The sequence below is a fragment of the Neltuma alba genome, unplaced genomic scaffold (assembly GCF_004799145.2).
Source record: "Neltuma alba isolate B1F8T4 unplaced genomic scaffold, ASM479914v2 tig00011576_pilon, whole genome shotgun sequence".
Taxonomy (NCBI): Eukaryota; Viridiplantae; Streptophyta; class Magnoliopsida; order Fabales; family Fabaceae; genus Neltuma; species Neltuma alba.
Window position 1 is genome coordinate 214539 of NW_021636230.1, and position 16994 is coordinate 231532.

Consider the following 16994-nt stretch of genomic DNA (forward strand, 5'->3'; position numbering starts at 1 on the left):
CCCTATGGTTCTAATCATTTTATATTTTAGTCCTTATATTTTAGAAAAATGAAATTATATATCTAACACAGATAGAGACTAAATTATAAAAGGGCCGGTTATAATTATAGAGACTGAGTGAACCTGTAGGGACTAATTTACAAAGGAGTCAAAACTACAAGACTAAAAATTAAGTTTTTTTCCAAATTTTTTATCTTTGGACACTTACAAATCATTCATGCATTTCTTTCCTATTTCTCCTTTTCTAAAGAGAAGAATTACAGTGATGTTTCAAGAAAGAACAAAATTTTAAAATAACTTCCAGAAGTTACCATTCTCTATTCTCCATTCTAAAACACTACCAAAAAAAAAAAATCAAATTAGTGACAAAATTTAATGATGAAATTTCCATCACTAATCAAAATTACTGACAGATTAACGACGAATTAGTGACGGAATTCAATTAGCGACAAAATTTTTTCCGTCACTAATTCCACTATCACTAAATAATTAGTAATGGAATTCAAAATTCCACTAATTAGTAACGGATTAGCAGCAGAAATTAGTGACATAAATTTTTCGTCACTAATCTATCGTTAATGAGTGATGGATATCATAAAAAAATTTCCATCACCAATTTGTGACGAAATTTTTCGTCACTATTTTATCGCTAAATTTTTTTTATTTTGTAAATTTAAAATACCATATCATCGCCACGTATCCATCACTATGACCCGCCACGTCATCAATAGCTACCACCTCACCAACTATTCTCTCCCCCCTATTGCCACATCATCTCTTCATCCACATCGTCGCTACATGTCCATCATTATGAACCACCACGTCATCGCTTTGTCCACGTCACAAATTGAGCCAATTTGTGGAGAAGTGTTCGTTTGAACTTGAAACCTCCTGTGCGCATGATGAAACCTTTGCCAATTGAGCTAAGAAGTACTTGCGAAATTCTTTTACAAAAATAAATATATATAATATTTCTAATAACAATACAAATATATATAATAAATATTATATACATAATTTAATACATATTATATAATTTAAAATATTATTATTTCTTTGAATTTAATTTTTATATTTTAGTAAAATTTTCTAACAATTTATATTTTTATTCAAATATTTAATAAAATAATAAGTATATTATATATTTTTATTTTATTTTATAATATTTGTATTTTTTAATTTTTATATAATATATTATTTAAAAATTATGATATATTATATTTTTATTTAATAATAAGTTTAAAAAATAATTATTCTATATTTATATTATATTTTTTGGCGACAGATTAATGATGGAATTGCGACGAAAATTAGTACATAAAAGTTCCGTCACTAATTTCCGTCACAAAATGAGAGTTAGTGAAAGATTGGTGACATAAATTAGTGACGAAATTTCCGTCACTAATTATTTAAAACAACATTAGTGACGGACTTGTGACAGAATGTAGTGACGCAATAAAATTCTGTCACTAATTCGTCTCTAGTGACGGAATAAAATTCCATCACCAATCCTTAACTAATTTAGTGACGGAAATTTTCCGTCATTAAATTTTGTCACTAATTTTAGTGACGGAATTTGTGAAGGATTAGCGGCGGAATAAAATTCTGTCACTAAATTCCGTTACTAATATCCTTTTTTGTAGTGAAACTTATCATTACAGATTGTTTAAAGTATTACTAAGATCTTATAGTATTTATTTCTTTTCTTTGGGACTTGATTGTAATTTTTTCTTTCCGAAGAGAATTAAACTAAACTACGTAGTGTGCTTGAAAAATATAAATACTAAATCTTCAACAAATCTCATAACCTCACGATAAATCTGATGATACCAACTCTCACATAAATGTGGCCACTAGCTTGCGATTACAGCATCATAAATATTTAAATTTAAAATCTTCTAATAAAAATATTACCTACTTATATGAAGACGAGTAATTTCCAATGTATATTACTGCCATGTAATTTATGTTTTACCTTGATCTTTTAACAAGCTGAACAAGCATATTTCATATAGATAATTTACTATTTTTTCCTTTCATGGTTATTATAACTTTGGAAAATCTTTAAAAAAATCTCTTGAATTTCAAAATTTCAAATCAATCTTGTTTGCTATATTTTAATTCAAAATTTCAAATCAATCTTGTTTACTATATTTTAATATAGTAATTGACTATATTTAAAAAAACAAATTATGACACATTTTTATATTTTGAAATTGAAGAGGCATTTTTTGGGATTTCTCCAAATAATAACTTCCCATGTATTTTCTAAATTTCAAATAAAAATCTTTACAAAAATCGTAATGCAAAATATATGATTTAATCATCAGCCTACTCATAAGAGTCTGACAGTCGGTTTTGGTCTATAATGATTGCCTATATTGCGTTTTTTATAAAAGTTATTAGAGCAAATGAACACTAACTAACATTCAAAATATTGCCAGTAAAAAAAAAAAAAACTAATACTCAAAATATTGCGTCTTAAATTATGAGCCGTATTTTTAGATTGTAGATTTTGAATTTTTCTACTCTTTTCTAATTTTCAATTCTACATTCTCTTTCTAGATATCTTAATTCTTATGTACTACCCTTCAATTCTTAATATAAGAGCTAATTTGATATTCAATTTGGTTTTAAATATAAGAACCCAATTTACTTTGTCTCTTATATTTATCTATTTTTTCTTAGGTAATCTTTTTAGTAGTTGTACAAGTTAAAGATTTCATCGAATTGTAGTTTTACCTGATAAATATAATTGGAAAGTGTATTCTGAAAAAGATAACACATATGTATTACAAATAACTAACTTAACAAACTTAATTAATCTATTTAAATTAATCAACTAGTTATTATATTAAGGACAGGAAGTAGTATTATTTAACTTTAAAATCTAATTCAAATTATAAATTATTTCTATTTGTTTTTTTTATTTTAGATTATACATTTAAGTGAGATTTTGAAATTTGTTTAATGAGTGTGCTGCTAGACATTCTCAAAGATTGGTTTATTAACACTAGAAAATGAAGGATTAATATTCTCTCTAGGAGAAAAGTTTTATTTTTATATTGATGAAAAATACGCTAACATTTCATTCTTTATATAAAGCATAATCCTCTATAATTATTTATATATTTTCTCAATTAACCTCTAGCATGAAGTATGAAAGGAAGTAACTTTAACACTCAAAATCAGACATGACACGCATACATAAAATTTTTAAAACTCACTCACCTTTAAAATTTATAAAATATTTATTAAACCCAGAAATACATAACAATAATCTCGCTAACAATAAAATAAATATGTTAGCAAAAAAATAAAAATAAAATAAATATACTCATATTTTTGTAAGGTCATTCATCATTAGTGTTCCTTAAAAAATTATTAACTTGTTATATACAAAATTAGAGACCACTTGACGAAGCTGCATTCCAATTTTTTGAGATCTTTCTCTCCTTCATAGTCCGATCTAAACCCTGTTACTTCTTGTCGGACTCTCAGGAAAAAGAAGCTAATTTCTTCCAGACCCAACAACAATTGTTTTAGTCTTCTCATAGATCTCCTTGCGGAAGGTTTTCCTCTGTCACTGTATTTCAATTTTGTGCCCTGAATAAATTAAATTCTCCCATATCTTGGGTTTCTTCCTTTTTTCTTCTTGTAACAATCATGTCTTTGAGTTTCATTTCAGGATTAATAATGTTGCGGTCTGCTGTGGCAATTGCTGGAATAATTGGCCTTACTGCAATTTCACATCGTCTTCTTCGTCATTATCTCACTCCAAGCAAATCCCAGACACACAAGCCTCAATCCCAAGACAAGAACGAGAACAAAGTTGGGTGCACAGAACCTGAAGCGATGATTGCCAATTCTGATGGGAATCTGTTTGAATCACAAGGGAAAATGTCCAATTCCAATGTTTTTGATCCTTTGGGACAGGGTATTCCAATCCCGTGGGATGTTTTTGAGGCATTAGCTGATCCTAATTTTTTCTTGATCGGAGTTTATGGCCCTTATTTTAAGATTCTATATGGTCTGCGTCGAAGATTTTACAAAAGAGTTCAAAGAAAACAACTGTTTGATATAGTTGTGACAGCAGATGTAACCAAAGATCCTGATGTGTGGATGATTCAAGAGGATATTGCTCGTCAGTTAGGCTTTACATTTAAAAACATATTCGAAGATGAAAGAGCCAAAGAATTGAGTCACATGATCAAGAACGAGAAGAGTATTCTCATTGTACTTTGTGACCTTTATAATGGATTTGACCCCAGTAACGTAGGAATTCCCTATGGTGCTGATCACACAGGCTGCAAGATATTACTCACTTCTACAGATGAAGATCTGCTATCCAAACATATGCATACCCAAATAAATTTCACTGTCGATGATTTTTTTCATTGGTAGAAGCTTTAGACTCTTATTAGAGTTTCTATAGATCCTATGCTCTCTCTTGTCCCATTGTTAAGATAGTGAGAAAAATAAATTCTTTTTAGTTCTAATTTATAAGGTATGCCATTGATTTTTTTTTTTTTTCCAATTACAAGTTTCCCTTTCTACACCCATTAATTGATGCATGTTATTGAAGTGTTGGTGTCTTATTTGAACTATCTATAGCGCAGTCGAAAACTTGTTAAATTTTTTATTGAGTTAATGAGTTTTAAGATTTTCTTTTATTTGTTATCAAATATGTTGAATATTACTTATAGATAGGATCAATGGGAAGAAGCATGTTATAAGGGGCTTATTACATATTTGCTTTTTTTAATGACTGTATCTCGCTTGTGTTTATTGTTATGGAATGTGAATGGAGCGGATGTTTCACAAGATGGGTCCCTTCGAGCTGAAATTAATTGCTGTCATAAATAAAGATACATACACACTTGTCACAACGTACAATTCTGTGATCGGCTTCCAATTTGTGGGATCTTTCTCTGCCTCTTATTAAGGGAACAGGCTTGTAAAACTTAAGTTATTATCAAAAGTTTCCTCAAGTCCCAGGCAACAGTCTTTTGAATCTTTTCATCAATCTCGTGCAGAAGTTACTCATCTGTTCCCGTTTTGCAATGGCAGGTGACTTGTTTTTCATCTCTTTTATTTTGGCTGCATGGTCTATTTAATTTAAAAGCATGGTTCAGCCAAGAAACCTTCAATCTAGTGCTTTTTATTGCAGAGCATCTAAATTTCGTGAAAGTTGAAATAATTTAACTTAAATGCATGGTCTGCTACGAGCCTTGCTAACTGTTTGCATAATCGGGAAGAATAATGTTATGTGATGAATCTGCCAAATATTTGGGGGGCCCAGGGAGGACACGTGGCTTGTGATCACCCAAGAAATTTCTCTTCCATCTGGACCTTTTGGTTGTTTGCCTTTCATGCATCTGATGATTCTGTTATCTCAGTGTTGATCTGGTTGCTATCCTTGGGATGTTTATTGCTGTTTACAGTAATAAAAACATATGCAGAGCTTCATACACTTTCATTGCTATTACTATTGCATTAGTTTTTCTGAGTTCATTACATGTTACTGATAGTGATGGATGGTGAAGGAAATATAATACAGCCAAGAAAAAGGAGAAAAGAAAAGAAAGAGTAAACTTTTAGAGGTCAAGTTTCCTATAAGAAAAATTACTACAGGGGGAGGACTTTTCACACTTGAAAGTAAATCTCTCTTCACACTTGAATGTAAATCTGCTGAATCAATGTTCCCCCAAACAAAGTTGATGATTTAAAAAGTGTGAATAAAACAACTTAACTTGAAAGAATTATTTCAAAATATAAATCAGTTAGCAATATTGTATATGCGATAGAAACTTTTAATCGGGATAAACTTCTTTCTGTTTTCCCAAACGTTTATCAAGGTGTATGTGATAAAAGAAAATCACTTTAAACCGGATCTATCCATACGAATCAAAGCCATTTCAATGGGCCTCAACCAATAATAGGTGGACACAATAACCTTTTTTTGAATTCGGGCGTACCTAGAATGCAAATGAATATTTCCGATACCCACGCACAATCTGATGGCATAAACGGGATCGGATTTTAGTTATACAAATACAGTTGTAAAAAGAGAATGAGAGAATAGAAAGGGAGAAGGGTTGCAAAGAAAAAAACTCCTTAGCATGTGAATATCATTCACACCCGCGTATATATCATGCATCGTTCAGTTTTCCTTTTAGAAAGCTGAATAAAAGCATTCCTTCCGAAGGATAAAGAGTATTTTATAAATAGTAACTCTTAGTCCTTAGTTTATTATATTTTAGACTCCAAAATCTTATAGGCTTCGGTCTAATCCATCCTAGGTCCGGCACAAGTTATAGGGCTTGTTGAGAGATGTGTTTATAAACATATTTATATAAGACAAGACAAAACTCTTCTTATGTATTTATTTTATATTTTGTGTATTACAGTTGAAAATCCTATCACTATTTCAAACAGGCACATAAATTAATTATCAAAATATGGTTTAGTGGCCTATATACCATAATTAACCAACTTGCTTTTCTTGTTAACGTACATCGTTTCTTGAGTGTAATGGTTGTAGGAAAAAAGGCAAACTGTTCCAAGTCAATTTCCTAGTCCCATTAAATTCTTCTGACAAGTGACAACTACATCTCACCCATTAAAGTAGTTTCTGCAACACGTCTTCACACTGACTAGACATAGGAAAGGATAATCACGAAGCTGAGTTCCAATTTCTGGGATCTTTCTCTCCTTCATACTCCTATCTAAATTCTATTTGCTTCTTCCTCGCTAAGGAGACTCTACGGTATAAAAAGAAGCTAGTTTAATTTCTTGAAGACCCAACAGCAACACTTCAGCCTTCACCAATTGATCTTCCTGAGAAAGGTACTCCTCTGTCACTATATATGCTCTTCATGAATTTCATGTGTAATAGCAAATTCTCACACCGCTACAGGATAACATGTGGGGTGTGGTAGCAATTATTGCTGGAATTAGTGGCCTTGCTGCAATTTCGCATCGTGTTGTTCGTTCTTAGCTCGCTCCAACCAAATCCCAGACACACGAGCCTCAATCGGAGGATGAGAACCAGGACAAAGCTGGATGCACAGCAAAAGAAACGATCATGTCCGATTTCGATGGTATTGATGTTTTTGATGATCTTTATTCTCTTTCGGAGTTGTTGCAGGAATACAATGACACTGTTATGAAAGGGGTATTATGTTTTTCATGATCATTACAGGATTAATGCTGTTGCTGTCTGCTATAGCAATTATTGCCGGCATTATTGGCCTTGTCACAGTTTCGCTTCGTCTTTTTCGTCGTTGTCTCACTTCTATCAAATCCAAGGCATACAAGCCTCAATCGCAGGACGAGAACCATAACGAAGCTGGGTACACAGAACAAGAAGCAATGATATCCAATTCCGATGGTAATGATGTTTTGAATGATCTTTGAACTTTTTTCAAGTTGTTCCAAGAATCATTCTGTCATGAAAAGGAGGTTGTCCAATCGGGCACGTTCAATTCCAATGATTTTGATTATTCAGAACGGAGTATACTAGCCCTGGGGAATGTTATGGGGGCATTAGCTGATCCTAATACTCACTTACTCGGAGTTTATGGCTCAGATGATGAGATGAAAGACACTTTGCTTCAAAGAGTCTACAGAAGAGTTCAAAGAGATCAACAGTTTGGTATGGTTGTGACAGCAACTGTAACCAAAAATCCTGATGTGAGGAAGATTCAAGAGGATATTGCTCATCAACTAGGGTTCACCTTTAACCAGAAATCTAATGCTGGAAGAGCTAAAGAATTTATTCGTAGGATCAAGAACGAGCAGACTACTCTCTTTGTGCTTCGTGACCTGTATGAAAGAGTTGACCTTAGTAAGGTAGGAATTCCATATGGGGCAGATCATACTGGTTGCAAGTTATTACTCACTTCTACAACTGCAGATGTCCTATCTAACCAGATGCATACCCAAAAGAATATCATGGTCATATGATTCGCTGTTAATGTATAAAAGCTTTAAACTTACGTTGAGAGTTTCCAGAGCATATATGTTGTGAGGAGCGTATTATATGTTTGCTCTTTTTTCCTTCGCATGATCATGCATAATAGTAGTATGTGTGGCTTGTGTGTGTTGTACAATCTTTTAAGGAAATATGTATGGAAGGTTATTGTTATAAAAATATGAATGGAGTGCCAACCAAAGTTAATCTAACCGGTAAGAAGTCAATTAATAACTCATAAGGTTGTGAGTGTAAATCTCACTGCTGATATAAGGATCTTATTGATGGGTAATTTATAAATAGTTCTATAAGCGATCTCTAAATATGAGGATATGTTGTGGTTATGATAAGTTCTTAGGACTCAAGTCATCTAAACTTTCATGTTAAAAAAAATAAAAAATTTAGACAAACACACGCTTGCCTTATTGGAGTGTGGTCATAAAGCTGCACCACAATTTCTAGAATATTATTCCTATCCTTGAGCCTGGGATGCAATTTCTCTTCTTCCCAGAGAAAATTACTTTGTTGTATCTGGAGTTAAAGTTACTGTTCATATACTGATGATATTGATTCCATGGGGATAAGACAAAGCAAGATCGAAAAAGTTAAAAAAAAAGAAGGAAGGTGAAGGAAAGTGAAGGACAAGAAAAAAGGAAAGTGGACTGAAAAATAAAGCAAAGAAAAGGCTTGTGGAGCAAACGAGGAAAGAGAAGAAAGAACAGGAAGAACGAGAAAACAATGGGGAAAAATTTATTGCCGAAAATCACATTATATGAAGGAAAAACCTCATCTTATTTAATTGATTGCGTGCTGTTTAATTTGGATTCCCAAGCATTTATATTTCCTTTCTTCTTTTGCGTCACTTTCCTTCTTTCTCAAATAAATGTATGCTCCGATATTATACAAGCCCAGCCACCAATACTTATCCAATAATTATAATATTATCTCAAAAGTTTAGCCTCAAATAAATATTTGCTAAAATCAAAATATTACATAACATAAAGTTAATCGTATGTTAATTTTCTTATACGTGACCTCTATGGGTAATTTGTCCAAAATATAAAAATTAGCCAATGAATTTTTTTCTCAATTATCAATTCTTTTTTTAATTTTTAAAACAACACATATGCATGTCCAGATAAATTTTATGGTTGAAAAGTTCTCTTTCTTAATAAACTTTCAGGACATAGAGAAAAGAAAATTTCAGGTGCTGAATGCTTTTTTTCATGGATAACTTTAGAGTATTTAAGCACCTTATTTTGTTAAAAAAAAATTATTTCAACATAAAAATTTAGAAAAGGAATAAATGACATAAATATATTTTCCAATAAAAAAGGGATAATATTATAATTCAACTGTAGAGAATAGCATAGTTTCTTATCGGAGTCGCCGAGTCACATTTCTTTAGTTATATTGATAGAAGACTTATGTTTGGTAGGCATGTATTTTATTAATCGAAAATAATAAAAAGCTATGATGGTCAACTACATATACTAGTGGAGATGTTCCTCTTTTTTTTAATACACTAGAGATTTTCTTTCTAATTTCGCCTTTCTTAAAACTTCTTATTCTTTTTAACAAACACAACTCAAATTTATATTTTTAATGTTGTTGATTTTGATTATAAAATCTTTTTCATAACCTACGAATGAAATTTTATAATTAAAACCGGAGATAGTACTTTGAATTTGCCAAAACACGTGCAAGTCAGTGTTGTAGTCATAGAAATGAATGCAAAGTGGAAGTCTATTTCATAGATGGTCTTTAGAATTGTCAAAATGAATCGGTCGGGCCCAAATAAGTCATTTTGCCTTAATTTGGATTTTTTTTCCATCCTGACCAGTGACCCCAGGTGACATGGTTTAAGGGTGGGACCGAAAGCCCGAAGAATATTTTTATACATATATAAATTTCAAAAGATCAGAATCAAATCAAGCTTTAAATTTGAATAATACAAATACAAGTCTTAAAAAACAAAACATAAATTATCTTAAAGTCTAAATGTCGAAATCAAAATTAAATAAATAAAGTGAAATGAGATTATGGTTAACACGGTTTAGATTCTGTTTTGTCTGGCTTTAACATGGCGAATGCTTAATTTTCAAGAGTTAACCCTTAAAAATGTTCACCATTTAAATTGGCAGCCCTACAGACCTTGCCTATGTTGCGAAAGAGTCCCTCCAAATTGTAATTTATGACAATATTTTAAAAGTTGAATTGGACACACTGATGGGTCGTACTGATAGCCGAAGCAGTAATATAATAATTAAATAAAAATAATATTATGCATATATAATAATGTATGCATAAAAATAAAATATTACTTTATCCAATAATTTAAAAATAAACTTAAATAGTTCAATTCATAATTAAATTAACAAATTTATAAGATAATAATATATCTTACAAATTACTAATAATAATAAAATACGTTTACATGTTCAATTTTTGGGTAAGAGTGCATTTAATACCTGATCTTATTTTCTAATTATACTTAATTTTTTGTATAGTAGATCCAATGTCCTGGTTTTATTGCTTTGATATATTTAATCTTATTTTTTATGCATCTAACACAGTAAAATTTGGAGTGCTGTAACTAAAAAAAAACATTTAGATGCTAGATACATCAGAAAAATAAGATGAGGGTGTTGGATGTATTATATATGAAATCAGGATGCTAAATATATTTAAAAAAATAAGATTAATGTGCTAAATATACATTTACCCTTATTTTATACTCCCTCCGTTCCTTATTATAAGAGACATTTGGTGCTTATGGTATGTTCCTATATATAAGAGACACTTAAAAGTTGTCTCTACTTTTTTGTGTTGATTTCCTATTTTACCCATATTTATTGTCTCCAACTCACACTCTCTCTCCTTTCCACTTCTCTTTCTTTTAATAAATTACCATTGTTCTCTCTCCTTATTAATGAGGGTATTTTTGGAAAAAAATTATACTTTTTACATATTAATTGTTCTTAACTAATTTTAACTGTTTTTTTTATCAACGTAATTCGGTTATTCGTCTCTTATAATAAGGAACGAAGGGAGTATTAATTATTTTAGGTAAATATATAGTATGTAAATAAATTTAAAAAAATTATAAAAATGAAAATGTAAAAAAGAAAAATAAGGAAAAAAAGTTTCTCAACTTAAAGAAAGGATAAAAAGTTTTACATGCCTCGGCATGCGTGTGGCAGCTCTAGACCTGTCGGTGAGGAGCCAAATTTATTTCTCTGGCCCATTCATAGTTTCCTTTCACACTTTCATTTTCAGGAACTCATCTTTCCTCGCCATTTTTTTTTTCATTATTTCTATTATTATAACAAAATTGTAAAGGAATGTTTTTTTTTCCATGATTTTTTCTCCTCCCCTTCATTCTTTCTCCCTGTCTTATTCATGAAGGCCTCATCTCGCACCCTACCCCATTTTTTCAGAACTCAGCCTTAGTTTGGACTTAAATGTAGTTTAGAATCACTTATAAACATAGTATTAAAAACTAAACCGAACTAGTAGGATTAGACCAAAAACTTGCCAACTAGTCACCTGGCCAGTCTGGTCGGCAACAGAAAGCCAATGGTAGGTTGATTGGGGGTGACTTCGTGTAATCCAGTCAACCTGACTATTTTAATGGGTTAACCCAGTTGCTTGTATGTGTGTTTTTTCAAAGTTATTTTGCTGTTAAAAAATTATTAATTAGTAGTAACTAAAGGATTATTTCGTGATTTTATTGAGGTCATAAATCTATTTTGATATTTTGCTAGAATAAATATTTAGTGAATTTAATAATATGATGTTATGATATCAATTGGTCAAGGGAATTATAAGAAAAACGAAAAGAAAATATAAGTATATGATTATTTTGCTAGAGATTCAAGATATTAAATTAATTTAATTTTTATTTTTTTATCTTTCATTAGTTTGACTCCGATTTGACCCACTAACTTTTAACCTACTATCTTGGCTGGTTCAAAGGTTTGTCTGATTTTCAATATCTTAGTTATAAGCACATTTCATATAAATCAAAACAAATATAAACACATTTTATATAAATCGAGACAAAACTTCTCTCACATACTTATTTTATATTTCTTAAATTGTAGTTGAAAAACTACTTATGAGAGTTGAAATGGGCCCTTAGCCTGTGCTTGCTTTCATAAATCACCACTTATTTACTGAATAATTTTTCTTGCCATGACTAAAGATCAAAATAATTTAATCAAAAATAAGTGGGCTGTGAGGGATGAGTCAATGCCCTCCAAACAAAGTTGATGATTTAAAAATGAAATCAAAAAATTACTTTTTTTTTTTCATTTGAACCCAGCAATATTCAAATATAAATTACTTAGTAATATTGCATACATGATAAAAGAAAATCATTTTAGAGCGGCTGGGGGGACACAATAACCCCTATACATGACATGGATACGGCACTAATTATAAATTGAATCTCAAAATATGATTTTAGTGCCCTATATACCATAACCAACTTAATTATCTTGTTGAAAGGTACTGCTTCTCAAATTTAGCAAATATATATATATTATTGCTTCTCTGTTTTTTTTCCTTTCTCTGGAGCTGAATTATTGCTTCTCATATTGAGTGTAATTGTTCTACCAGGAAAACAATAATGTTAATGATGGTAGAGGAAAAAAATTTTGGGTGAAAAGAATTTTACAATAAACCAAGAGAGAAAGCGAACTGGTCCAAGTCAATTTCCCAGTCAAAACATTATCTCCCATCTCACACAATAAGCACTTTCTGAAACACAAGTCTTTACTTTTGCCTCCCAATAATCACGAAGCTGCATTGCAGTTTCTGGGATGTTTCTCTCCTTCACACTCCTATCTGTAAACACTGTTACTTCTTCCTCACTTATGGTACTGGATTTCCACCAAAAAAGAAGCTAATTTTATAACAAATCCAAAGATAAAAAGATCCAAAGTATTGACTCTTAACACCAAGAACGAGCAGAATGTATTCATCGTACTTCGTGTCCTGTATAAGGGACTTGACCTCAGTGTGGCAGGAATTCAATATACTGCAGATCATACAGGCTGAAAGCTATTACTTCTATAACTGAAGATGTGCTATCAAGACACATGCATACCCAGATAAATTTCATGGCCCAATGATTCTCTTCACTTCTAAAAGCTTCAGCCTTTTTTATTTCAAACTAATATTACATATTTTAAGGGTCATGTTATATGTTTGTTCTTTTTGTTTTTTCTTGATAGGATTATGTGCCATGGTATGTGTGAGTTGCGTTATGTAATTTTGCTTAGTTTCTACTGCTGAAGAAGTTTCTTTGTGCAATTAACTACACACCAAAAAGAAAGAAAGAAAGAAAGAAAGAAAGAAAGGAATAGCACTTAATCTCGTCTAATTAATGTGAATGTGTGTATTTGTCATCGTACCCAAATCTAATTCCCCTTCTTATCTCTGCATAGGATCAGAAAAGATCGAAATGCATCCATACATTTATCTCAAACAAATGCTGTTCCTTCAACTGGAGCTTGTTCACTAATTCAGGACTCGAAATTCCTGCCCATGGGTTTGAGATAGTGGGCATTCCAAGTAACAAGTGATTGATCTTTGTTTCTGATTCGGACTTTCTGTTTCCTCTTGGTTTCACTGCATGAAACAAAAAGCCAAGAGACCAGACTAAAACACAGAACTAAGATATTAAACGCTACATCTTTGGTGTAGCAAGGGGAAACTACTTCCTAGTTAATTTGAAGCCATCCTCTATTGATAAAAATCGTCTGAACTCATGATGTCCCTCCATTAATGTGGGCTATTCTAGTAATTTCCAGAATTATTGGCCTTCTGTAATTTGGCATCTTCTTCTTCATTATGTCCTTCCTAGCAAAACTTACATGGACAAGCCACAAACTAAAGATGAGGAACAGAACAAAGAAATCAACAGGGAAGTTGAAGACATCGAATCAGTCACAAGAGTCTGTATTTTCAGTTCTGAGGCCTTTGATGCTTCAGAATGGAGGGGGCCAATTCTAAATGATGTTATGGAGGGCATTGGCTGACCCAAATACTCACGTAATTGAAGTTTATGGCTTAGATGAAAAGATGAAAGACGGACTGATATGGTTCCGGCAACATTAGTAGCCACACAACGTGATGTCCTGCCTAACCTTGCCATCCTATTGTCTAACCTGCTGAAACCACATGCCCTGTTGTCCAATGGCAAGCAACGTTGTCCCTTACTCCTAACATCATTTAAGTGCTAATTGTATTGCAGAAATACTCAACAAAATTAGCATTCAAAATTTTCCCACTGAATATTACAAGTTAGAATTTCTGTCATCCTTACATGAGGAAGTTGGTTTCCACCAATATTCTCACAATCTTAAATCTGGTCACACATGGAAGAAAAGAATAGATCGATACATAATCAGCTAAACAATGCTAATTAAATAAGTGACTTTTACATTGAAGCAAGTTGAGAGACTTTGATGAGAAGAATACATGGGTATTAAGGATGACAGCTCTAGACAATTATTTCTTAACAACTCCCATAAAAATTGCTGCACATTACAATATATGGAAAAGAGAACCTCAATGCGATGAGCTTTGCTTAAATTGCTGCAACACTTGTAAGATAGAACTGACTGCTTGTATTAACGAGAGAAGAAGGAGCAGAATTCCAGCAATAGAAGCAGCAGTTTGCCAAGGAGTGTTGCAGTAATCATGTCTCAAAGTGGCCTTCATGTTGTTCCAAGGACTTTTACAAAAGGCATTCAAGTCCTTGCAAACATTTGAGTAATGGGAGTTGAAATCTACATGTGTGATATTCTTCCAAAGACTATTGAATAAGTTGGCCACAGAATTGGATTCTCCTAACCAGTTAATGATGATTCCCTCCTGAACTAAGAGATCCACATCGCTGCTTGTGTTGATAAGGAAGTCCATAATGGCAACAAAATCAGTGATGTAAGAATCAGAAGGATAGTGACACTGCTCTAACGCCACTAGATTCCTAAGCAAAGTCTCAGTCCAATCATCCACTTTTAATTCTGGTATTTCAAGAATTCCTCCTGAAAATTTGAAGTCTAGCAAGCATGAGCTTGTACTTTTTCTAAGTGTCACCCCTGCTTCAGCTAACTCAGTTGCACTCTGAACATATGTTACTGATTTGCGCAATCTCTTTGGTTGACTACTCATTGGTGGTAAGTGAAACGTCCTAATAAGATCTGCGAAGTGGCTAATGGTAACGCCTTGAGGTTGCAATTTCACGTTGTTGTAATAAGCAAAATAGTCAAAAGTTAGATGAAGAAATGAAGGGTTTCTGTCATTAGTCATGCTGGAGGGAAAAACCCGACTGAATAGCTTTTCAAGATCACGAAAAGGCAGCTGGTTCTCAAGTAAGAGCAAATCTATTCTTACGGTAGTGGCTTGCCATGGTTTTAACATAATAACACCATCCCATTCACTATAATATGACCTCAAAAATAGCTCAAATAAGAAACAAGAATCCAGCAGAATCACCTTCACAAGTTCCTGATTGCTAAGCTCAATAGGCTCTGAGTAATGAAGACGAACGCCCGGCTCAATCTCTTCTACGAAGCTGATTAATCTATCCAAACTTATGGTGCTGGAAATTCTTTTACGGAATTGCTTGAGATACACAAGCTTGTACTTCTCCATGTTTTTTAGTCTGGGATGCCCATAGTGAAAAGGGCCAATAGAAACCACCTTTGGGGTAAAGCTATCTTCATTCAATTTGCGTATATCATTCGGCACCCTATAGATGCAGCAGCACTCAGCAGCCATGTCTGTTTCAGCTTCTTCCAGCATCGACTCCATTTCAATTACAAAATTGTTGTGATTACTGATTGCCATCTAAAGGGGAAAAGAAAAGTGAGGGAGAGATAAGATCCACCAAACGTAATGAAAGAGGAGGATTGGACTAGTAGTTCCCAGATCATATGTTTGACGGAAAGAGGAAAAAGGAGCTGACGCATATCCTCAAGCCATGGCAGGGCTTTTTCAGCATGGCTGACCATAAAGAAACTTCGCAGGTTGCTTTTTCAGCATGAAGATGAAGCTGCATGACGGTTTCTTGAGATATTCCTTCCTTTAATATGAAATTTCTCATGGAACTTATTGGAGACCACCCAGCCGCTTCAAATTCATAAATATATTACTACTCCTTTTCTACGTCTTGTTTTTCTTTTCCTTACCGGTCTTTTTCTACGTCTTGGAATATTGATCTTTCCGTACCTATTGATGTGTAAAGGTTGACCTATAAACCCAAATAAAATCGAGAAATTTTTTTTAAAAAAATGATACTTGAATTTCAAAATTTATAAAAAGTATCTTGAATTTAACAAATTCTAAATTGGTCATAATGTCTAAATTGAAATTTTAAAAATTATTGGTGAATTAACAATTTTGCCCATTAATTTTCTTTTAAAAGAAATCTCGAGTCAACCTCACCGACCGCTGGCTGCTAGCAACCCATGCGAGAATTCAGGTGGGCTGCTAGCCATCAAAGCTCCAGAGATTGGCTTAACTATTTTTTTGGATTTTTTTAGCATTTATAAATATAATTAACAATTCTTGTAACAATATTTACAACTCTATTAACACTATTAGCAATGTGTATTTCAGGTTTTTAAACTTGGATTGCTTTTCAATATTCGTAATGTGGTTAGCAACTATTATAACAATATTTACAACACTATTAACTCCAGTAACCACTTTATATGATAGGTTTTTAAATTAATATTATGACTTTAACATATATGGTTTACTTTAATAAATTAAATGCATATTACATATATTAGAGTTTAATGTGGTTCATATTCCCTTAATTTCTTCCAGTTCTAAAACCTATGACATAAAATGGTTAGAGGCATTAATAGAGTTGTGAATATCATTTTAAGAGTTGTCAATCACGTTATAAATGTTAAAAAAACATTCTAATTTCAAAACTTAAAAAACATGTGGTTAATAATATTAGAGTTGTGAATATCATTATAGGAGCTATTAATCA

The 16994-nt window shown here is 32.2% G+C and overlaps 2 protein-coding genes across 2 annotated transcripts; one reads left to right on the top strand and one right to left on the bottom strand.

Moving 5' to 3' along the window:
* The first annotated feature begins 7539 nt into the window (after positions 1-7539).
* Positions 7540-7968, top strand: LOC114715132 (disease resistance protein RPS5-like). The gene has a single exon (XM_028899923.1). The coding sequence runs from the start codon at positions 7540-7542 to the stop codon at positions 7966-7968; it is 429 nt and encodes a 142-aa protein (XP_028755756.1).
* A 6586-nt stretch (positions 7969-14554) lies between these two features.
* LOC114715133 (UPF0481 protein At3g47200-like) lies at positions 14555-15900 on the bottom strand. The gene has a single exon (XM_028899924.1). It carries the CDS (start codon positions 15836-15838, stop codon positions 14555-14557), a length of 1284 nt encoding a protein of 427 aa, XP_028755757.1. The 5' UTR covers positions 15839-15900.
* Positions 15901-16994: the final 1094 nt, after the last annotated feature.

What these genes read in the sequence shown, in the direction of transcription:
- LOC114715132 (XM_028899923.1), top strand. Translation starts at nt 7,540, where the DNA reads ATGGGGGCATTAGCTGATCCTAATACTCACTTACTCGGAGTTTATGGC.
- LOC114715133 (XM_028899924.1), bottom strand. Translation starts at nt 15,838, where the DNA reads ATGGCAATCAGTAATCACAACAATTTTGTAATTGAAATGGAGTCGATG.